This window comes from Equus caballus, chromosome 1 (assembly GCF_041296265.1).
Source record: "Equus caballus isolate H_3958 breed thoroughbred chromosome 1, TB-T2T, whole genome shotgun sequence".
Taxonomy (NCBI): domain Eukaryota; kingdom Metazoa; phylum Chordata; class Mammalia; order Perissodactyla; family Equidae; genus Equus; species Equus caballus.
In genome coordinates this window covers 186,682,468-186,706,038 of record NC_091684.1, presented here as the reverse complement: position 1 = coordinate 186,706,038, position 23,571 = coordinate 186,682,468, and the positions used below count along the sequence as shown (strand labels likewise).

The following is a 23,571-nucleotide window of genomic DNA, read 5'->3' as shown; positions in this document are numbered from 1 at the left end:
AACATAATAACTATACTCTTCCCAGAGTGTGTTCCTTATTACTACATTTTCCCAAAGGGACTGGAAGCTGTTTGTCGGAAATCAGAGAAACACTATAATAGAGTGGAATAATACAGTGTGGTCCCATAGTTCTGGGTTGTTAGGTTTTAAATATGATAATGCCTAAGCGAAAAATCTAATAATATCAAATTTACCCTAGAAAATCCTATAAAATGGTGACAAAATTTTGTGTATATAACTCGATACATAATTTTTACGCACATTCAAGTTTGAGAACTACTAAACTAGACAAAAGGGCGTAATACAGAGAAATTCTCTGACATTCAAATGATCCTGCTGTCAAAATAACTACAAAACAAAATCAGAAGATGTGAATGGGGGATAGATAGAGAATTCTTAAAAGTTCCTGCTTGTCTAGGCTATGACTCCTCTTGTGTTTTGGCATACAGCATGCTGACCATCAAAACTTAGCTCTACTACTTACTAGCTATGTGATCTCCAGTAATTTACTTAAACTTTCTGAGCTTTAGTTTCCTTGTCTATAAAAATCGGGAAAATACTACCTCTCTTTTGTAAACAAATGCTAAAATGCCTGGAACATTCCCTGAGACATATCGGAAGGGATGGTCCAGGGCTTTCCCTTTATCTAAGACTGTTTCCCGAGCTTTGTTTTCAGAAGGCCCAGGCAAATGCATTTCTTATGATTGGTTTGGAATTCAATCTATGCTCTCTTAATATTTTGTTTTTAAAGGGGGCACAGTTTCAATGAACAATTTCAGCTTAAACACAAAGTAACCTTATATTGTAGTTTCCTCCTCACTTTCCCACAAGAATGCATCTTGATGGATAATTTAGGCAAGAGAAGAATAACCATGATAATGGCAATTACATCCTGGAAAGGTCTTAAAACAATGATTATAGAATGTCTAAGCCTGATATTTCCACATAGAAATATACCAACTGCTGTTCTGGAAGCAATCAGTGGCAGTTCATAATTTCCATATAGGATACAGTGAGAGGTGACAATCTTGTGTGCCTTTTGGGCAGATGAGAGGCAGTGTTCCAGATGGAAATATGAATCTACCCAAGAACATCAGAAATAGTAACTATGAGTGAAATATAAGAGACTTTTTTCCTTAGTATTTAAGTCTCATTAAAAGATGGTGTAGGGGGCTGGCCCCGTGGCCGAGTGGTTAAGTTCGTGCGCTCCGCTGCAGGCGGCCCAGTGTTTCGTTAGTTCGAATCCTGGGCGCGGACATGGCACTGCTCATCAGACCACGCTGAGGCAGCATCCCACATGCCACAACTAGAAGAACCCACAACGAAGAATACACAACTATGTACCGGGGGGCTTTGGGGAGAAAAAGGAAAAAATAAAATCTTAAAAAAAAAAAAAAAAGATGGTGTAAAACAAAGGTAATAAACGTTTATTGTGAATAAATAATATTGAATAAATAAATATTTATTGTGAATAATATATTGCAAATAAATTAATTAATGTTATGATAAATACTTAGAAGTAAAATGTATGACAACAGTAGCACAAAGGCCAGAAAGCAAAGAGTTGAAAGTATGCATTTATAAGATTCTTATGCTATACATGAAGTGGTATGATATCATCTGAAGGCACACTGTGATAAGTTAAATTAAATCTTAAAGCAACTACTAAAATAACACCATAAAAATACAGCTAATAAGACAAAAGAAAGAGATAAAATGGAATCAAAGAGCATACTCAATCCAAAAGAAGGCAAAAAGAGAGGGAAAGGGGAACAAAAGAGAAGTCTCAAATAGAACACAAACAGCAAAATGGTTAATTTAGCCCCGACAATAGCAATAATAACATTAAATACAACTCATTCAAATATTGCAATTAAAGTCAAAAATTGTCGAATTGTACTAAAAGCCATACCCAACTATATGCTGCTTACAAGAACCCACATTAACTATAGAGACACAAATAGGCTAAAAGTAAAAGAAGAAAAATAGAAATAGAATGCTAACACTAATCAAAGTAAAGCTATATTAATATTAGAAAAAGAAGACATCAGAACATGGAATATTCCCAAAGATGAAAAGGATCATTTTATAAGGATAAAGTGTTGAATTCAAGAGGACATAACAATCCTAAATGTTTATGAACCTAATAACAGAGCTTCAAAATACATGAAGCGAAAGCTGACAGAACTGTAAGGAGAAATAGAGAAACCCATAATTATGGTTGAAGATTTCAATACCTCTCTCAATAATTGATAGAACAAGTAGACAGAATAACAATATGAGCACAGAAGATGTGAATAACACTATGAAACCAGTTGGCCTAATTGACATTTACAGAACACTCCACTCAGCATTAGCAGGGTAAACATTCTTTTCAAATGTATGCATACATTTACCAAGATATACCATATTCTTGGCCATTAAACAAGTCTCAATAAATTTGAAAGGATTTGAGTCATACAAAGTAAGTACTCTGATCACAATAGAATCAAAATTACAACAGAATCACAATAGATCACAATAGAAAACGATAATAGCAAGATCTCTGTGAAATCCCCCAACATTTGGAAATTAAAGAACATAAGTCTATATAACCTGAGTCAAAGAAGAAATAAAGACAAAAATTATAAAATACTTTGATTTGAAAATGAAAATGAAGACACACCCTATCAAAATGTATGGGATGCTGCTAAAGCAGTGCTTATAGGGAAATTTGTAGCACTAGACGCCTTTCTAAAAAAGTTCTCTGTAGTGGGCTGAATTGTGGCTTCCAAAAAAATACGTCCACAACCTAATACTCAGAACCTGTGAATGTTATCTTATTTGGAAAAACAGTCTTTGCAGATATAATGAAGTATTTTGACATGAGATCACCCTGGATTCTCCAGGTGGGCTCCAATGCCATCACAAGCATCTCTATATGAGAGAGGCAAAGAGAACACACACAGAGTAGACCATGTGAAAACAGAGACAGAGATTGCAGTAATGTAGTCACAAACCAAGGATTGCCAACAGCCACCAGAAGCTGGAAGAAGCAAGGAACAGAATCTCCTTCAGGACCACAGAAAGAGTGTGACCTTGCTGACCCCTTGAATTCAGACTTCTGGCCTCCAGAACAGCGAGAGAATAAATTTCTGTTCTTTTAAGCATATAAGTTTGTGGTAAATTTTTTTACAGCAGCCACAGGAAATGATTATTGACTCAAATCAATGACTTCAGCTTCTGTGTTAAGAAACTATAAAAAGAAGAGCAAATTCAGCTCAATGTTAGCAATATAAAAGAAATCATAAAGATAAGAACAGAAATCAATTAAAATGGAAAATATGAAGACAATACAGAAAATCAATGAAACGAAAAGCAAAGTCTTTGAGAAGATCGATAAAATTGATTGCTAAACCTCTAGCTAGACTTATCAAAAAAGAGACAGAGAGAAGACACAAGTTACCATTATCAGCAATAAAAGAGATGATGACATAACTACAGACCTCACAGGTATTAAAAGAATAATAAGGAAATAATTTATATGAATAATTTTATTTCCACCACTTAAATGAACCAGACAAATTCTTAAAAGACACAAACTACCAAAGGTAACTCAGTAAGAAATAGATAATCCAAATATATATTTCCATATCTTATTATATAATGTATTATATATATATATAATTTTATATACATATATATTCTTTCCACAAAGGAAACTCCAGGCCAGACGGCTTCACTGGTGAGGTCTACTAAGCATTCAAGCATTTGGAGAAGACATACAAATTCTTCACAAACTCTTCCAGAAAATCAAAGAGGTAGAAATACTTCTCAACTCATTCCGTGAAGCCAGCATTACACTGACACCAAAAATAAAGCCATTATAAGAAAAGAAAATTACAGATTAACATGCTCATGAATGCAAATACAAAAGTTCTTAAGAAACTTTTAGCAAATTGAATACAACAATATATAAAATGCATAATAAATGATGACTAAGTGGAGTTTTCCCAGAAAGGCAAGATTGGCTTAACATTCAAAAATCAATCAATGTAATTCACCATATTAACAGACTAAAAATGAAAACTCATATGGTCATGTAAAGAGATGGAGAAAAAGCACTGGACGAAATCTAACATTTGTTTCTGATAAACTCAGCAAACGGGAATAGAAGGGAACTCCCTGATACTGACACAGGGCATCTACATAAAGCCTATGGCAAACATCATGCTTAATGACAAAAGATTGAATGCTTTGACCACCACACATGTAACATGCCACCTAGCTATTCCACCTCTAGGTATTTACCCAAGACAAATGAAAGCATATGTCTACATAAAGACTTCACATAAATGTTTATAGCATCTTTATTTGTAATAGCCTGAAATTGGAAATAACCCAAATGCCCATCCACAGGTGGATGGATAAGCACGTTTTGGTATATCCATACAATTGAATACCACTCAGCAAAAAAAAAAAAAAAAAAAAAAAAAAAAACCTATGGATACACATAACAGCATTGATGAACCTCAAAATAATTATCCTGAGTGAAAAAGGCCAGGCAAAATAGAGTGCATACTATTCGATTCCATTTATGTAAAACTCTAGAAAATGATAACTAATCTATAGGACCAAAAGCAGATCAGCAATTGACTAGTGATCAGGATGGGTACAGGCAGAGCAGGAGAGAGAGTAATGAGAAACTTTGGGGTGTTAGATATGTTTATTATCTTGATTGTGGTCATGGTTTCATGGCTGATATATATATATCAAAACATCAAATTTTACACAGTAAATATGTGTGGCTTATTGCATATCAGTTATACCTCAATAAAGCTGTATAAAAGGAAAAAAATTTGAGAAGTTTAGGGTATCTCGAGAGTGAGATATGAAGGGGTAGGTAGGGAGGCAGGAGAAATTAGTTTGGAGAGAGAAGATGTACTCTGTCCTTTGCACATGGGCTAGACCAGAGAGCACAATGGTAGAAAAGAGAGGTAGACGATTAGGGAATAGATGATGAACAGCCTCAATGAAGGCAGTGAAAGGAGTGAAGAACTGGTTAGGAAGATGTGGGGCTGGATTGGGGAGACATCTAAGACATGGAACTGATACGACTTTATGACCAGTTGGATGAGGAAGAGGAAAGGGGTGATATTCAGGCATCTGGCTTGGGAGCTGCTTTAGACTGAATTTTGTTCCCCCAAATCCACATGTTGAAGCCCTAACCCTCAATGTGACTGTATCTGGAGACAGGGTATTTACGAGGTAATTAATGTTAAATGAGGTCATAAGGGTGGGGCCCTAGACAGCTGGGACTCTGGCCTTACAAGAAGAGGAAGAGAGAGATATCTCTCTCTAGCACGTGAGGACACAATGAGAAGGAGCTGTATGCAAGCCAGGAAGAGTCCTTACCTGAAACTGAACCCTGCGGGACATTTATCTTGGACTGTCCAGCTTCCAGAACTGTGAGAAAATAAATTTCTGTTGTTTAAGCCACCTAGTCTGTGATATCTTGTTACGGCACCCCCAAGCAGACTAACACAAGAGCTTCTGAGGGTAGCAGTGTTGTGGGGAGAGGAACGATGCTCATGCCATTCACCTAGATGAAGAACACAGAACAGGAAGCAAGCTGGGACAGTGTTATGAGTTCAGATTCTGATATGTTAAGTTTGGTGGTCATTCACATGAGGAGGTAAGCAACTGGAAACAGAGGTTTGGAGCTCTGGAGAGAGGTTGGCTGGAGGTACATATTTGGGAACCATCAGCAATAGGTGGCAGTTGAAGCCATGGAGATGGGTATGCAGTGGAGGAGAAATGTCCAGCCATGAAGGAGAAACGGCCAGAGATGGAGGAGAACCATGACTGAGTGGTGACTCGGAAGCCAAGGAGAGAATTTTGAAAAGAGATGATTAACAGTATCAAACGCTTCAGCACATTTCTGGGGACATGTCTAAATGTTTGGCACGACCCTTAAAATCAAGGACCCTACAGTCTAGTGGAAAAGTGAACACAAACATAAAACAATTAGTAAATCATTCAATTAGGGTGAATTGTGTTATTAATGTAACAGAGGAGCACAGTGAAGACTCACCCATTTATTCTGCAAACATATTGACCTCCTACCCTGTGTCAGATATTTAGTTGCTGGAAGAGGCAATTGGGCTTTTTAAAAAGAAGGCTATGAGTTAGCTATGGGGGTGGGAATAATGATATTCTACCTAAGTGGAAAAGAACAAAAGCAGAATAACTTAGGCATATAGGAAGGGGAGTGGAGAGGATCCAGTCTTGACAAGAGTCCAGAAGAGAGAATAACTGGAGAGAAAACCTGGCTTGGTGAGTTGGTGCCAGAGATTGGAGTGCTGGAGGGCACGGGCCCTAGTGTAGCTAGTCCCAGAAGTATTCCTGCTCTGTTTTCTAGGCGCTGTGCACCACTGCCGCAACACAAGCAGGGGCCCCTTGTGTCGTGTAAGTAGGGCCACTGCTTTCTGCAGGCTTTGGACATGCAGAAGGTGCAAGCTACTCCCCTGGCCACGAAATACGTGTCCAGTTGCCGTCAGATATGGAGACGAAACTCCCAGAACCAGATTTCAAGGCAAAGCGTAATTAGAGAAGGGCTTTAGGGATCAGAGCAGCTTCCATGACCCTGGTCTACACACGGGCTCTTCCAAATAGCAGGTGCAGGAGGCCGGGTGATCCCAAGAGTCGACGATAACCTGTATTGCAGTGGGTTTGGGTGGACCGATTGGCACCCGGACATATACTCTAGTGGATAACATGGTAAATAGGTGGGCAAATTCGCGGCGGCTGAACCACACTACCAGTCTCTCAACACAGTCGTGCCCGGCGGGCCCAGGGCTGTAACAAAGGTTTCTCAGGACGGCCCTGAGGATGAAGTTCTCCCGATGGCCAGAAGAGAGCGCTGCGTATCGCCCAGGTCTGCAACTGTTGGAAACAGACCTTGAGACCTGGGCGGCGAAGGGAATGCCAGCCTTGGTCACTTCCCAGAAAACTCAGAGCCGCGATCTCCCGGAGAGCTCCTTTAATTGCTACTGCGGCTACCTGAAACTTTGCACGAGCCAAGCGCTGGGGACTGGGGAAGGATGGGAGGTTGGAGAGGAGAAAGGAGCGAAGAAACCCCAGCGCTGCGGAGGAGAAACGCGAACACTCAAGGCCCAGGGACGCACAATGCTGGGGCTGCGGTTTGATGGGAGATGGAAGTTAGAAAGAACTGCAGATCTCAGTCACCTAAAGCTGAATGCGGCTGCAGCGGTCCTGGGGCGAAATAGCCGCGCCGCCACGAGGATTCTTCCCGAATGTGTCATTTCGGTCTCAGCAGTGGCTGCAAAACTTTCCTTCGAGCCGCACGCGCCCCAGAGCGCCTCCGCGGGTGTCCCCGCTGCTTAGGATGAGGGCTTCCTGTCTGTCCGGAATATGGTGCAATCATCTCTATCCACTCTCTCGCCGCTGAGGCTCTTAATTTAAACAATAGCGCAGAACCGGGAGGAAACAGAAGCGGATTCGCTGCAGGGCTCGGGCTCGGCTCGTGCATCAGTCTCCTGCGGCGCCCCCGTCGGCCTCGCTGGGCCTCCCTCCCAGCAGCGGCCGGCCCGCGTCCCCCACTTCCCACCCCTCTTGGTTTCTCTGCATTTCAAAGGGTGCTGCCAGCGTCGACTTCCCCCTTGTCTCTGCTTTGTAACCCAGTCCCCAAATTCGCTCCTACCCCAGACCACTTCCCGCCAGGGGGAGCCTCTGGAGTTAATGGAGAGGGTAGGGACTCTGACTACAACTTGGGACAAGTTGAATCCAGGCTTGGACTGTGTGACAAGAAAATATGCGGGTTTGGAGACCATGGGTGTCAACGTCCTGGAGGGCTTGACCTGACAGAGTTCTTTGACACCAAAGGCCCGAGGACGGGACTCTCCTCTTCTCCTGGCGGACTCTGGCCTTCACATGCACGACCTCGCCTCCCATTCCAACCCCACAGCGCGCCAGTGCAGGGAGAGGGAGGCACAGGAGCTGCCCTCGGACGTCCTACTGTCGCCCCCCCCCCCGCCGCAGCCCCCCCCCCCCGCCCCCAGGGCCTGCCCAGAGGCCACGGCTTGGGGAGAGCTTCCCCAAAAGGAAGGTCGCTCTCAAAGACCCTAGACGGTCAAGACGAGACGGGCTTCGCGCGGATCTCCGAATCTTGTCCTCGCACCGCGTCCGCGAAAGCCTCTCCTCGGGAAAGCCGGCCCCGGGCGTGGCGCAGAGCCTCGAGAGGTTCTCAACTCTGGTGCCCTGGAAAAGGGGGCAGGGGGGTCCTGTGAGATCCTTCAGGGAGAGGAAGACGCCCTCCAGAGGCGGCTCCGGATCGTCTCTCCGTTCCTCGGATCTCAGGATTGGAGAGCAGCGACCCCCAGAGCCCGGCAGCGTTCCTGCTTTCTGCTGCCCGGGCGGGGTGGGATGGACGGCACCGGGAGCCCAGCTCAGCTTGGCTCTGGAGCCCGCACCTGGCTGAGGAAGCCTCGCCCGTCACGGGCCTGGGTGCGGGAGGAGCCGAGGGGCCAAGAGCTTCATGCAGAGTTAGAGACCTATACTCACAATTTCTATAAACCCAGGATACAGAACTGAAAGGGATAATCCCCTGCGTTTTCTAGAGCTGTTTATGTTTTACAAACTCATGCACATGATCTCATCCCTAAATACCTGGATCCCTGGCACAGCCTGGGAGGTACACAGGGCCAGTGATGACCATTTTTGCAGCTCAGGAAACAGGTGCTCAGAGGCTTTGTTTCCTTAATTCAGCATTTCTTGAGGCACTGGACGATTCAAAGATAAAAAACGGGATTCACCCTCGAGGAAGAGGCAAAAACAACACCCTAATTTACTCTGGCTTTGGTGGGAGTTCACAAGGGCTATACCACAGCGCTCAAAAGTGGCAAAGCCGGGTGAACCCCAGCACTTCTGACTTCTACTCAAGTGCCCTGCCCACGTCCCCTGAGCGCGCGAAGATGGGGAAGCGGTACAGAAACCCACACACAAACCTTCATTACAACCCTCTCCATCTCAGCTGGATCCGAGTAACATTTAGTCACAAAGTGCTGACATACTATTTGGGTAATTTATTAATTTGTAAGCTCTGTGTGGGTAGGAACCGCATCTAGTTTATTTAAGGCCGAATTTTCAGGCCTAGCCCAGAGCCTGGCACGGAGCTGACACCCAATAAATGCTTGTTGAATGAATCAGGAATAGCGATACTCGGAGCAAAATAACCCCACCAGAAAATGCAGTCGCTAACGCCCTAGGGGAGGTGTGAAGGACTAGGAAGGGAATTGGAAAAATGGGGAGGGGGGCAGGCGTTCCCCTCTCATCCCCCTCCCCAGTCCGAGCTACAGGCCCCGAATTAGCCTTCTGCCCTAGCCCTCTGTGAGCCCTTCTCACAGAAGCCACCCTGGAGGGAGAGAGGGCCGATTCCCTTCGGCCACGCCAGTGCTGAGCCAAGGATGATGGCGAGTCCGCGCGTCCCAGCGGCTTGGGCCTGTGCCTCTGGTCTCCGAGGCTGCGGGCCGAGCCGCAGGCAGCGGAGTGCGGCCGGGACGGGGGCGGACGCGGGCAGCCGCCCCGGGGAGGGCTCCTGGAGAGGCCGGAGCTGGGCCCTGGCCTGCCGCCGCCCCGCCGCGCCCACCCCGCGCGGGTTCATTGAGGAATGAAGGAAGGCTCGTGGGCTCGAGGTTCCTAAGGATCCCCTGCAGCCATGGAGAAGTTACTGGTTTCACCGGGGTCTGCCCTGTTTAAAAAGAGTCGGGGTGGCAGCTGGAAGAAAGGACAGGCTTTGGTCAGGGAGAGATGTTGGGGTCAGGGGAGGGACCGCCGAGGCCTTGGCTCGGACAAGCTCGGAGGTATAGATAGACATCCGCCTTTGCCCCACGAGGCTGCGTCTTGGCAGGGCAGCGCATCTGGGCAGGCGCGCGGAGCCGGTGCGCGTGCAGGGGCAGGCCTAGGGGAAGCACCTGGCCGGCCGCACGGCGCTGCACAGACCCAGGCCAGGTTGAGCCCGGAGCTGGAGCTGGAGCCCGGGCTGGTGCGCGCACCCTCAGGGGAGGTGGCAGCGCAGCCGTGGCGGCGAGGGAGAGGGGGCAGCAGGAGGGTCTGTCCCCGCTCCTGCTCCGCGCCCCCACCCTCCGCCGGCTGCATGGCTCCGGGTCCCGATCTAGTCTGGGGTCGGGGCCCGGAGCTGCCAGCCACGTGCGCCAGGCCTGCAGCCGAGCTGGGAAGCGGCGGAGGGACGAAGGCCAAGAAGGCATGGGTCAGGGATTGTGAAGATCCACCCAACTCTTCCCTTCACTCAGATTCAGGGCCTTAAGTGGGTGGGGGAGGGGGTACTAATGATAATACAGAAATCTCGAGCGCTGGCACTGAACATTAAAAATTTCCAAAGCTTCCAAATCACTTTTTAGGAGTCCGATCTTACTTGAATCTCACAAAAACCTTGTGAAGAATTATCTCCATTTCTAAATGGCATTGAGACTGGGTGAGACGGACAACGTTCTACATTTGGAGTTTCTTACACTTACCAATAATATGCAACGAATCATATGAATGGAGAGGGAGACAAAGAAAACAGGTGACTGGGAAACCCACCCCGCCTTGATATTAAGACCCCAATCGAGACGCAGGCCCGGGGCCCCGGGGCGCCTGCAGACAAGATCTGCATTCAGTTTTGTCCGCTCACTTGAGCCTAGCGTCGCCTTCCCTCCTTGCTCCCTGAGCTTAGACGTCACTTTGACCAAAGAGCAGTTGATGGGGCCTGAGTCCTTCTTGAAAGCTCCCCCCAGAGAAGCTCCTTGGAAGGAAGGACAAGGAGCTGGCTTGGCGCCTGTCTTTCGCTGCGCAACCTAGAAGGTCCTCTCGGCGCCCAAACTCAGGGGTGCCTGCCGCAAAGCCGCTCAGGGGGCCACGCAGAAACGCGAGCTCCCGCCCGCGGAGGTTGGGGATGGGGTGGGGATGGGGTGGGGGTGGGGAGTGCCCTGAGCTTTCTCTCCCCCGGTAAGGGACAGGGATGTAGGCGGTGAGGACCGCGAATGTTAGTATAGAAGTTGACTTTGTATTGAAGGAGTGCACAGCACCCCTCCAGGAGAGAGGATTGAAGTCAAAATAAAAAGCCAGTGAAGAAAACAACTTTCCCTACTACGACTGCTATTAATGGAAAAGGCGCCTAAACCTGCTGAATTAAATCGTTCAAAAGTGCCTGTTCATCATCGGGAGCTCCTTCTCTACAAAGAGGGGAAAGAAAATGTGGAAACAATAACCAAATTCGAGAAACCCCCTTCACCGCCCCCGCAGTGTCTTGGAGGCCCCTGCCGGGCCAGAGAGCGCTCCGCCCTCCCAGCCTTTAGCGCGGAGCGGAGGCTAGAACAGCCAAAGAGAAAAAAAATCAGAACAAGGAGAAACGTTTAAAATCCAAGGGGAAAAGTCGGAGTGGGTCTCAGGATCCGCGCCGCGCCTGGCTTGGCTCCGTAGTCCACTGGGCGGGGGTCCGGGCCGGCCGGAGCAACGCAGAGGATGCCTCCGGCCCTGCTGGGGAGCGCAGCCCACAGCTCCCCCTCTCCAGGCGCCCAAGGACCCTCAAGGCGCGGGGCTCACACTTGAAGCCTGGGAACGCGCAGACAGGAAACCCACTTCCTCCTAAGCAGTTTCTTGCTCGCCGGATGAGAGGCGCCCAATTGAAGCAGAATGATCCTCATCTACTAATATCCAGCGTGGCCACAAAGCGACTGGCCATTTACGCCGCCACTTTAAACAAAGATATTTGGTTATTCCCGGGGAAGCAAGTGCACTTTTGCATGGCTCAGCTCCGGGCGGAGGCGAGCCTCAGCCCAGCCTCCCGCCCGCTGGGCTGCTTGTGCCTCGGGAATCGCCCCCTCCCGGCCAGCTGGTCCCGCCGGGGTTCAGGCTCCGTTCGGCCCGGCAACTGGCGGGCGGGCACTCACGACGCTCCCTGCCCGCGCCCTCCCTTGAAGCATCAGAGGGGAAAACAGCGTGGCCCTGGGCTCGGGTGCTGGGGCTGTGATGTCCTCGGAAAGTCAGCTCCAGCCCCAGGTCCCTGCGTGTCCGGGCGATGGGCGAGGGTCGGGGACACCAGGTTTGTTCGAGGTGGGGAGACTTCAGTGAAAGCCCCGCGCGTTAGTCCCCCCCTCAGCCTCCCAGCTCCCGCGGCCAGTGGTGTGCTTGCCTTGGCTGGGGTTGGGGGTGGGGAAAGGGAGCCGCGTGTGGGTTGGAGGGTGGGCGTGATGCAGGGGGCCCTGGCCTGCTGAGAAGACCCAGAGCTGGGCGGAGGAGCACGCGGGGATCTGGGACAGCCTCTCGGTGGCAGGCGATTCCCTGCTCAGCGCCCCCTCCGCCCGCTGGGATTCTCTCTCGGGTAGGGGGGAAAAGGGGGCGGGGAGCAGAGGTGTCCCTCTGACGGCGGCAGAAGAGGCAGACAGACTGACAGACACGCAGACCAACAGTGCGGCCCCAGGGTTCTTCCCCAGACTCGCGAGCTCATTTGGTGGCGACTGGGGCTCGGCGCCTGCGAAGCCTGATGTGGTCCGGAGGCGGTGGGAAGGCGCGGGGCTGGGAGGCCGCGGCGGGAGGGAGGAGCAGCCCCAGCAGGCTCAGGTGAAACCCCCACCCCGTCCCTCGGCCCCCTCCCTCTAAAGACCTGTCCCCGCCCGGGAACCCCGACCGAATTGGAAAGTGGTTCACTTTGTAACTCCGCAAGTTGGTTGCAAAGCAGCATTCACCTTCCTTCCTCCCCGCCATCCCTCCTCCTCGGCTACTCCCCACCCCACCTCTTGCCCTCCCCTCTCTCGATTCCCTCCTCCTTTCCCTCCCCCGCCTTCCCCCCCGCGCGCCACCGGCACCCCACAAAAAAATGGGGGTGGGGGTGCCCGGGGGAGGGGAAAGAAATGCTTTGGGTCGCGTCTCTGCCTCTCTCTCTCTCCCCCTCTTTGAGACCTAAAAATCCTGACAAGTGAAACTTAAAGGTGTTTACCTTGTCATCAGCATGTAAGCTAATTATCTCGGGCAAGATGTAGGCTTCTATTGTCTTGTTGCTTTAGCGCTTACGCCCCGCCTCTGGTGGCTGCCTAAAACCTGGCGCCGGGCTAAAACAAACGCGAGGCAGCCCCCGAGCCTCCACTCAAGCCAATTAAGGCGGACTCGGTCCACTCGGTTACGTGTACATCCAACAAGATCGGCGTTAAGGTAACATCAGAATATTTGGCAAAGGGAGAAAAAAAAAGCAGCGAGGCTTCGCCTTCCCCCTCTCCCTTTTTTTTCCTCCTCTTCCTTCCTCCTCCAGCCGCCGCCGAATCATGTCGATGAGTCCAAAGCACACGACTCCGTTCTCAGTGTCTGACATCTTGAGTCCCCTGGAGGAAAGCTACAAGAAAGTGGGCATGGAGGGCGGCGGCCTCGGGGCTCCGCTGGCGGCTTACAGGCAGGGCCAGGCGGCACCGCCGGCCGCGGCCATGCAGCAGCACGCCGTGGGGCACCACGGCGCCGTCACCGCCGCCTACCACATGACGGCGGCGGGGGTGCCCCAGCTCTCGCACTCCGCCGTGGGGGGCTACTGCAACGGCAACCTGGGCAACATGAGCGAGCTGCCGCCGTACCAGGACACCATGCGGAACAGCGCCTCGGGCCCGGGATGGTACGGCGCCAACCCAGACCCGCGCTTCCCCGCCAGTAAGTGAGGCCGCCCCACCGCGGGGCCGCGGGCTGAGCGCGGGAGGCGCGGGCAGAGAAGCCCGGGAGGCGCTGCGCCCGCCGGCGGCGCCCTGGGCACTCGGGTGGGCGGCCGGGCAGCGGTGCCAGGAAGTCGGGCGCGGGACCTGGCGATTCTTCCCCCTGCTGGGCTGAGGGGTCCAAAAAGAGACACTTCGTAGGGCTAGGGTCCTGTGGGCAGGTGCTGGGATTCGGCGTCTCCCAGAGGCGGCCGCCGGGCAGCTCTGCTCGGCGCAGGAGAGCTCGGAGTGCCGAGGGACGCGCCCCCCTAACGAAGGGAGCCGGGCAAGCCGGGCGCCGAGCGGCGCGGCCTGGCCGGGCGGGAGGCTGCCCTGCTGGGCACGCTCGGGAGCCCGGCCCGGCCTGCTCTCCAGTCTAGGCAAGTGGCAGGGCGTGCAGCTCCAGAGAGGGCTCTCAATGGGCCGAGCCGGTGCCTTCAGCGGGGCTGACAGGGAGAGCGGCCGGGAGGCAAAGCGTCCTGGGTCTCCAGCTTCTGAAAGTGAGCATCTCCCTCTCCCGAGCTCCCAAAGTTGGGATCTACCGTCGGACCCCAGCTGCTGGCCTGGGCCCAGTTCGCCGCCTGCGGCCCGCTAACCCCGCGACACCAGCCGGGCTTGGGCACGAAAGGACCAGGAGCGGCCTGTCTCCACTGGGCTTTTTGGGTAGAGCGCTGAGACTGAGGGAGGTAGCCGGGTTGAGGCGGGGGGCTCTCCAGGAAACCGCCCGACGGCACGGCCGGGGGCCGGTGCTGGCGCTTGCCCGCGGCAGGGCCTCTCAGGGCGCAGGCGGCCTAGGTGAGGAGGGCGCCGTCGGGGCGGGCTGGGCCGGCCGAGGGCGCGGAAGGCAGTGGTGGCCTCGCCCGGCCCGGCCCCGGCCGACGCTGTGCGTTTGTCGCTTACAGTCTCCCGCTTCATGGGCCCGGCGAGCGGCATGAACATGAGCGGCATGGGCGGCCTGGGCTCGCTGGGGGACGTGAGCAAGAACATGGCCCCGCTGCCCAGCGCCCCGCGCCGGAAGCGCCGGGTGCTCTTCTCCCAGGCGCAGGTGTACGAGCTGGAGCGACGCTTCAAGCAACAGAAGTACCTGTCGGCGCCCGAGCGCGAGCACCTGGCCAGCATGATCCACCTGACACCCACTCAGGTCAAGATCTGGTTCCAGAATCACCGCTACAAGATGAAGCGCCAAGCCAAGGACAAGGCGGCACAGCAGCAACTGCAGCAGGACAGCGGCGGCGGCGGCGGCGGGGGCGCCGGGTGCCCGCAGCAGCAGCAAGCGCAGCAGCAGTCGCCGCGCCGCGTGGCCGTGCCGGTCCTGGTGAAAGACGGCAAACCCTGCCAGGCGGGCGCTCCCGCGCCGGGGGGCGCCAGCCTGCAAGGCCACGCGCAACAGCAGGCGCAGCAGCAGGCGCAGGCCGCGCAGGCGGCGGCGGCGGCGATCTCAGTGGGCAGCGGCGGCCCCGGGCTGGGTGCACACCCGGGCCACCAGCCGGGCAGCGCGGGCCAGTCTCCGGACCTGGCGCACCACGCCGCCAGCCCCGCGGCGCTGCAGGGCCAGGTGTCTAGCCTGTCCCACCTGAACTCCTCGGGCTCGGACTATGGCACCATGTCCTGTTCCACTTTGCTATATGGTCGGACCTGGTGAGAGGACGCCGGCCGGGCCTAGACCAGCGCGCTGCCTCATCGCTTCCCTTCCTGCCCGCCACACGCCACCCACCGCCCGCCGCTCCATGCGCTTCGACTTTTCTTAAGAACCTGTTCCGTTTAGACCAAGGGAAAAAACAAAGGCCAAACTGCTGGACGTCTTTTTTTTTTTTTTCTAAAATTTGTGGGATTTTTTTAAAAAAGAAAAAAACAACCAAGCGAATCTAATTCTTTAAGGAGTCTTTAAACAGAGAAGGACATAACAAGAACAGCTTTGGGGTGTCTTTGGGTGATTCAAATGGGTTTCCCACGCTCGGGAGGGGCACAATTTGGAGACGGTTGTACGCTGACGTGGCTCTGGACTCTAGAGATGGCAAACTTCATTCTGGGTACACTGTGCCAGCAAAACGGACTCGCTTGTAAATATCAGGATCTCTTTCGAAGGGGAGACGGGGCCTGGGGAGAGGAAGGACTCTTCGACAGGACCCGCTTGTCACTGACACAAAGGAAGGGCCCCTCTCAGCGCCCTCTGGCCTCCCAGGCTCAGCCGGGACGGCCTTGGCTAAAATTGTTTTATGTTTGATGTGAACTTGTAGCTGTAAAATGCTGTCAAAAGTTGGACGAAAACGCCTAGTTTTTAGTAATCTGTACATTTTGTTGTAAAAAAAAAAAAAAGAAAAGAAAAAGAAACACAACAGTCCCCGTCCCCAGCCCATCGTATTTTTTATGGGCGTTGACGAATCTGTGTATATTATTTGGCAGTTTGGTATTCAGAGCGTCAGTCTTTTTCTGTTGTAACTTATGTAGATATCTGGCTTAAATATAGTTCCTAAGAAGCTTCTAATAAATTATACAAATTAAAAAGATTCTTTTTCTGATTAAAAATCCACCTTTTGTTTCGTTTTGATTTAGCTGTAAATGGAGTTTTTTGGTAGGGGGGCTGCTCATAATTGGCCTGATGGGATTTGAATTGTTTGGGGGCTCAAGGGATCCTGAGCCAGCTAAGGAGGCTGGGCCCAGAGTCCTTGCCCCATGGGAAGAGGGAATTTTGTTCTGGCTCCGAATTGAGTAAAAGCAAACATTGAGCAGTCCTGAGACCTGGCAATAGAGAGGAAAAGAGGTAAACTTCTTCCACAGGGAGGGGAAGGGAGAAAGGAAGAGAAAGAGACCAAGCGACTAGTTTTCAGAGCCAGGCTTGTGTTTTTTGAAACCTCAGAAGTGTCTACTATGGTCTTGTACAGCTGAACTAACGTTTTGAAGCAGGCAGCCAGGACATCCGTTTTAAATAGCCCTGCGCGAGTGATCATTTTTACTGAACACATCGCCCCTGTAGATTTCAACATCAATCCTTTATTTCTAATGCATGGCTGAGCCTTGTCAGAATTAGAATTCCTTGGGAGGCTTTTTTTCCAAAGTAGGGAAGTTGTTACCGGTTTTATTTCTGCTCTAAAACAGCTATCCTGGCGAGGGTCTGGCCGCGGATCTCCACTTTCGGCGGCCTCTCTGGCCTCAGGAGGTGTCGGACTGGGCTGCTGGCCTGGGGACACCCCAGCAGGACTTTGGGAGCTGAACTTTCACTTTTTGTTCCACCGGTTTCCATCTCTGGGCTCCTAAATCTTTTTAGTAATGAATCTTTCTCTTCTCCCAACTTTTCACCTCTCCCCACCCCCCAGCAAAAAAATTCATCTTTGACTTTTCTTCCCACTTCTAATTTCCTGGGCTCTTTGATGCCCAGATATGTCTATTGGAAAACTCTCAGGGTTGCCCTGGGCAGAGGAGGAGGAAGGAGTGGTTGTGGACAAAGGCTGTTGCCCCTTCCATGTCACCCCTGATGAACCTCCAAGGAGGCAGAGCAGGCTGTGGACAGATGCCCCTCCCAGCACTTTTCTCCAGGCTCAAAAGTGTTTGCTTGTGGGGGATACATGCATATTTGGTATGTATGCACTTCTTGCCTGGAGTTTCAACTTTTTTTTCCTTTCTTACCTCTCTGTCTTTTCTTCCTCTCTTTATCTCATTCTGTCTGCATCTCTCTCTTCCCCAACCTCCACCCTCACCTTCCAGGAACTTATAAGGGAAATCACTGGCCCAGGGGCCGCTCTGCACCAGCAGTTCTCTTTGTTGACTTCCTAGCGGCTCCTCTCCCATAGTGTCTTAGGACGGGGTGGGGCGGGGGGGCCAGGGAGGGTTTTCTCCCCCCATCTGCCTGCAGAGATACGATTTCCAGTATCCAGAAGAGACTCGGAGATTCCGAGAGGATGGTTGGTTGGGTCTAGAGAGTGTGCTGGTTGAAGGGAATCTCAGCAGGCCTCACATTTTAGAAAACAAGTGAAAACTGGAAAGTTTGAACACTTGTGTTAGAATGGGCAGCAGTGGTCCCAGGACAGGGTGTGTAGGTGGTCAAGTCACCCAGCTCAGGCCGCGGCTTGGCAGTGGAGATGTTTGGCTCTAGGGCTCCAAATCCGTGGAGTGGGAGCCTTCGCTCAGCCAGCCCCAGGCCCAGCACAAGGCTGGGTGGGGTGGCAGGGTGCGCAGGCGCTGCCAGGGCTGCTCCGCAACCCATCCTAGCAGGGGGGACGGGCTCCTCAGAGTCACAACTTTAGTGGGCTTTGGTACCCTCGGCCTTGTCACCCTTGCACTGGATGTAGTTTCTGTCAAACACATTCTTCTCCCCGCCGTCTAGAGCCAGCTTAGTTTGAAGTCTGTTTACTCGTCCTGGGGAAAGGTGAATTCAGCCGGGTGCCGACGGGACCGACACAGACAGGGCCTTGGCCGCGTCTCTCCATCCATCACGCGGGGTCCACCAGTTCCCGCTCCTGGCTGGGAGATTGTTGTAGCTGCGGGAAGCGGCCCTGGAACGCGACTGGAAGCGTCTTGATAGGGAAATAGATGCCGGCTGCGTGCAGCGAAAGACCGCAGCCCGGGGATGCCCCCCACCCCCACATCCCGGTCAGCCTCTGCGAAGCGATCTTCGTCCGTGCTCTCCCGGATGGACCTCCCCTAGGTCTCCAGCATCTCTGGCTCGGGTCGGTTCTGGCCTCTCCTGAGGAGAAATCAGCCTCCTGGAGATGCCCCTGGCGCTGAAATGCCTGGAAGAGCCGGAAGCTTCCCCACGTGTGGGGGCAGCGCAGTTCGCCCCGAGTTCAGGGAGAAGCTGAGCGACTTCACCTAAACACCCCACCCATCCCTAGGCCCCGACGGTTGCGGGGAGTGGGGGAGATTTTGCAGACAGCATCTCCCCTTCCTCCTCTCCCCCACCCCCACTCTGCCATGTAAACACGAGGACTTTCTCGAGAGCCCTGGAGAGCGGCTCTAGTGGCTTCGGGGCCTGAAACCCCAGGCTTGGCTTGTTTGATGTTTAGCATCCCAAAGCGGCTCCCCACCCCCGCCCCAGCCTGGGAGCCCCCCGAGCTGTGGGTCGGAGAGGCAGGAAGCAGCCTTCTCCGCTGGCCAGGCCGGGAACTGGGCTGGGTTCGGGGAAGGCAAGAAAAGGACTGGAGATGCTCTGAGCAGGGCAGAAGGGAGCCCGGGCTGCAGCCGCCCCCAACCGCAGCACCAGCGGGTACAGCTGGAGTCCTCAAGGCCAGGAGGCGGGTGGGGGCAGGGAACGCCTCAGCCGCCGGGGCAGCAGCTCTGAGATAGGGGCTGGCCCGGTGGGAAGTAGCTTGGGGCCCGCGAGTGAAATCAGAGCCTGGCTGGAGCCGACTGCGCGAGAGGCGCTCAGGCACTTGCTCCTGGAAGCGAGGGAGGCCCCGCGCGCTCCGCTCCAAGGGCCTCTCAGGAGCCGGCTCTCCCCACTGCTTAGGGCTTGGGCTTTCAAAGGCAAGACTTGCTCGGGAGCCTTCCAAGGGGTTTTAAATCCTCGTAGGGCTGGGCTAGGCCGAGGTCTGGCATCCAGGTCTCGGATTTTGAGACCCTGGGGAAGAATTCTCAGACTGTAGAGGCAAGCCCGCTCTTGGGGCGCGTTCCCCGAGTAGGGGCGTCGGTGAGGGGCATCTCCAGGCGCGAGCACAAAAGGTAGCGCGAGTCTCTTCTCAGGCGACCCGAGATAAGAGGAAATGAGAACGGGGTTTTCTGACTTCCAACTCATTAGGGACCAGGTAAGGTCAATGCTTTCTCTATTATGTCTTTATCTTAAAAGCGGGTCAATTTAAGATAACGGGGGAAAAAATCCAGAATCTGTGTGAACCGTGCTGATAAAGACTGACCCCTTTCTTGAACTAAAAGCAAGCCAGGCAGACATTCATTTTCTATAAACAAGAGAGTTGTGAGAAGCTGCCTTGAATTCTGATCGAATGTCTCCAGTCTCTCTAGACCCCCCCCCCTCCTTTATTAGAGCTGGGGAGCAGAGTGAGCGTGGATATTGTTTGTGGAGAACTAGAAGCCTGTCGGGAAATGTGAATCTGAGATGATATGGCTCTTAGGCATGATTTACTGGCTTGTTTGTTTCAAATGTGGCTTTCTTTTAGAATGGAAAGAAAGTGACAGACTTGAGTATTGGGAGGCATGAGGATGAATGTTTTCCTTGCTCAGCCCGGTCAGTATTAGGAGATGCGGGACACTCACTTCCTCTGGCCCTCTCTGCCTTCCTGGCTGGTGTGTTTGTGGTTGTGCAATTGTGTTCTTGCGGCTTTGGGCCACCCTCTGTGGGGCCCAACTTGGGCTCCTGCCTCAAGTTGGAGCATAAAAAGCTTTCTGGTGCCTCTTGGGCCAGTAGCTTCTGGAAGGAGTGTCCTATCCCCAATCACCCTCTGTGGTGAGCTTGCCCTCTGAGCTCCTCCATCAAGTGGCTGGAGGAATTGGGTATGGATGGGAGTAGAGGAAAGAATGTGCTTTCTTGACGGGGAGGCCCAGGGTCTGCATGCCCCCCTCTCCATGTAGTTGTGTTTCTGAACTTTCCTGGATGATTCTCAAAGGAACCCAGGAGCAGAAGGCTCAGCAACTTGACAGCACAGCTTCTGCCTCATCTGAAGCCATGGCTGAAGTGGCTGGCTGCGTCTCTCTCTGATAGTGACCTAATGCTCTATTTGGAGGGCATCTCAACCCAGACCCAGGCTTCTCATTTGATAATGTTTCCCATTTGGTCTCTGCTTTCTAAACATTTACTGTCTTAGTTATTGCGAGTTGTAACAAAGTTTTGGAAAGGGTGAGATTTAAATTCATTTTCCTATTTTATTTCTTTCTTCATTATTTTCAGGACACTGCAATATAAAGTGGTCACTATTAGTGCGCTGCTTGAAACAGAAAAAAATATTTAAAAAATTGCAGGCAATTGGCCACATTAAAGAGCACCCTTTCCTCCAACATAATATTCACATCTGATTCTGCCCAGTGTGTATGTTGGTATAAGTGGTTGCATACAGACACCTGTCTGTGTGTGTATTATAGAAGTGTAGGTGCATATGTCTATCTTATATATCTATTTATAAGATATTCAAAAAGAAAGAATTTTAGTGTAGAATTCTCTTAGTAGGGGATCTTACAGAACCTGTTGGATGCAAGAAAGTTGAATGCATTCATTAGCTCAATTAAGACGCCACATGAAACTTAGTTTCCCTTCAAAAAAATCAAATAAATAAAAACTTTCTTTGGTTTTCCCCACTTTAAATTAGAATATTAATTTATTTTCATGTGAAACTCTGAAGAACTAGCTACGCTTTGGGGAAATATTAAAACTTATTCTTAAAGAAAAAGGACTTGTTGCCTGAGACACACAGCTGTAGATGAGACGTCTTGAAGCAATCTGTAACAAAAATTATTGTCATTTGTCACACCTACCTTACCCACTAACAGAAATCGTTAGTAGGAACACTAGTGCCAGCTAACAAAAACAAGTGGAACTGTTTCTGGCCTTCACAGAGTAGTGGAAATAAGATAGCAGGTCCGAGTGTAGTCTCACAATGAGAAAAGACAAACTTTTCTTCCTCCCTCTCCCCATTTTGTACATTTCTGGGAATTCTGTCTTTGATGCTGGATGGAATCCTCAGTAACACCAGGCTCTTGGTGGAGTGTAAAACATTGCAGTTCTAGGGGTTTCGGTGATTGCTGATAATGTCATTTCTACAAAATCGAATATGTCAGCCCATGATAAGTGTCTTTGGGTACCCTTCCCCAGTCGCAATGCCCTGGAGCCATTCTGTGCAAAATCACCCAGAACGGCAGCGCCTCCACGATGCCTAGCATTCTCCCTCCCAAAGCCACTGCTCTAAGGTGTCCAAAGCTCTAGGAAAACAAGGGTTTATTTGGTCCGCGTGCTACCGATTTACCCGATCCTCCGGCGTACACAAGGCTGAGCGCGCGCGCACAGATGTAAACCTGGGAATTACCGTAATGACACGAAAAGGACTGAGAGCTGGTTCCTCTGAGCTGGTTGCTCGCTCTGTTCTAACCTAGGAGACCAGGTCAGCGGTTTAACAAATCCGGCTACGCCTGTGTATACAGTGGATCTCGCACAGTTAGGGTCCCCGCAGGTGCCCCCAGAGCACCAGGTTTCTAAACAGACTTGCAGCGACCGGCTTTTTCAGAGGAGACTCTGATGCCACAGAGGATTAAACCTTTCTCCCCGCCTGGCCACTTGACGGTGCCTTGAGGTCTGCAAGGCACCGTTTTCTGGGTGGGGATAAAGGGAGGGGGCAAGCTGGGAAGTGATGGCTTCTTTCCTTCTGAGTGTGCTTCAGCAAGAACTGCAACCCTTGCACCCCAGGCGTGCACAGACCATACATCCTCATCTCTAGCCAGGGAAGACAGAAGCTGTAGCTGGTTCATTGCCACTCACTAACCCACAATATAAACTGGAATGTTGATTACTGCTCCCCAGCAGGACCCCTGGGGCTGAGGCCTGGGTGTAGGAAACTTTGGAAGTGTACGTATGTATCATGCCTACAACTCACACAGCAGGTAAAACTCAGGTATCTGTCTGTATGTCACACTGGCTTCATACTGAAATCAAATGGGAGAACCTTTGGAAATTTTTAACAAGCCGACACACCCACAGCCATAATCAAGCACTGGATGGGGGTAAAGAGAAAATCTTTGCGATCTATGGTAGTATACAAGGACCTTCATGCATCCCTAACAGTTGACATTAAGCTTCCTGTATGAACTGTTTTCTAACAACTGCTACGCCACACCAACCCAAAATCAGTTGTTGAAAATTCACAACCTGGCAAATTACTTGGATTCTGTTGGTTGGGTGTGTGGAAGCTGGGGATTTGTGTGTATGTGGTTCTGCTTGTTGGTAAGACAAGACAAGAGAGGAAAGGAGAGGGGACTGGAAAGGAGGTGAGGGGAGACAGAGGAACAACGGTGCCTGGTGGAAGTGTGTGGGGTTTGTGACAGCTGAGTCTTGCTGATTATGGCTGGTCTTTGGGTCAAAGTGGTGGGGCAGGGCAGACGAGTGTGGGGTGTTTAGGGGGTGATGCTCGTGCGAAGCACAGGGGGCCCTGCTGGGAGGCAGTGTGTGTACCGTCTCTGTGCATTGGGCGGGTAACACAACGGCAACAATTATCTGGCTGAAACATGCTCAAATGGCAAAAAGTTGCAAAATAGATCGACCTCCCTGAGAAGAGAGGGAGCTGGTTACAGAGGTCTGCGGCCATCATCCTTTTTTCAATACATTTTAAACAAGAGGATCTAGGGAGTGATTCCAATTCAATACACATAATCAGTTTGCAAGTCTTATTTCCATTTGAAAACAGGGCCATTTGCAATCATAAGAGCCGGACACGCTGAAAGATACAGAGCGCCTTCCGGGCAGATGATGGGTGACAGAATCTGCAGGCGAGCACTCAATATTTTCTTCTAGCCCCAGACCTTATGCATCAGTCTTTAGGCCCGATGTATTTCAAATCGAATATTCCTGTTGAATGTATAACTTAATTGCTTAGAAAATCGAGACTCCATGGTTGAAGGGCGGAAAAAAAACCCTACAGGAAAGGTGAGAGAGAAACCATATTTGTGCTTCTCCTTGGTGCTGGTTAATAGTCATTTAGTGAAGAGCACACGGGTAGAAGATTTGATGGAAAATTCAAACTTGTTTTTTAAAGGAAGAGCAGCCAGAAGAGGTGTAAAATGCGCGCGTTGGAGCCGCGAAGCCCTGTCCCGTGTGGCGGGGGCCAGCGGGGCGTCTGCGGTGCCGGTCGCAGAGCTGCGACCGCAACCCCGGGGCGGCTCTGCGGCCTCCGGGTTGCACCGCCCGAGGGTC

At 51.3% G+C, this 23,571-nt stretch overlaps 1 protein-coding gene and 1 long non-coding RNA gene across 9 annotated transcripts in view; both read left to right on the top strand.

Annotated features, from left to right (window-relative positions):
• Positions 1-11,447: 11,447 nt before the first annotated feature.
• Positions 11,448-16,278, top strand: NKX2-1 (NK2 homeobox 1). 8 transcript variants are annotated; one of them, XM_070242288.1, is made up of 5 exons: positions 11,797-12,103; positions 12,482-12,621; positions 13,307-13,692; positions 14,253-14,393; positions 14,633-16,278. In XM_070242288.1, exons 1-5 carry the CDS (start codon positions 12,080-12,082, stop codon positions 15,370-15,372), a joined length of 1,431 nt encoding a protein of 476 aa, XP_070098389.1. In that variant the 5' UTR covers positions 11,797-12,079; the 3' UTR covers positions 15,373-16,278. The 8 variants fall into 8 exon arrangements, with proteins under 8 accessions (XP_014589629.3, XP_070098396.1, XP_070098409.1 ...); XM_070242295.1 differs by lacking the exon at positions 12,482-12,621 and having other exon boundaries at positions 11,578-12,103; XM_070242308.1 differs by lacking the exon at positions 14,253-14,393 and having other exon boundaries at positions 11,742-12,103.
• A 2,776-nt stretch (positions 16,279-19,054) lies between these two features.
• Positions 19,055-23,571, top strand: part of LOC138918844 (uncharacterized) — a 30,518-nt gene continuing 26,001 nt past the window's right edge. The window contains exon 1 of the long non-coding RNA XR_011428678.1: positions 19,055-19,468. This is a non-coding gene — a long non-coding RNA (uncharacterized lncRNA). The remainder of the gene's footprint in view (positions 19,469-23,571) is intronic.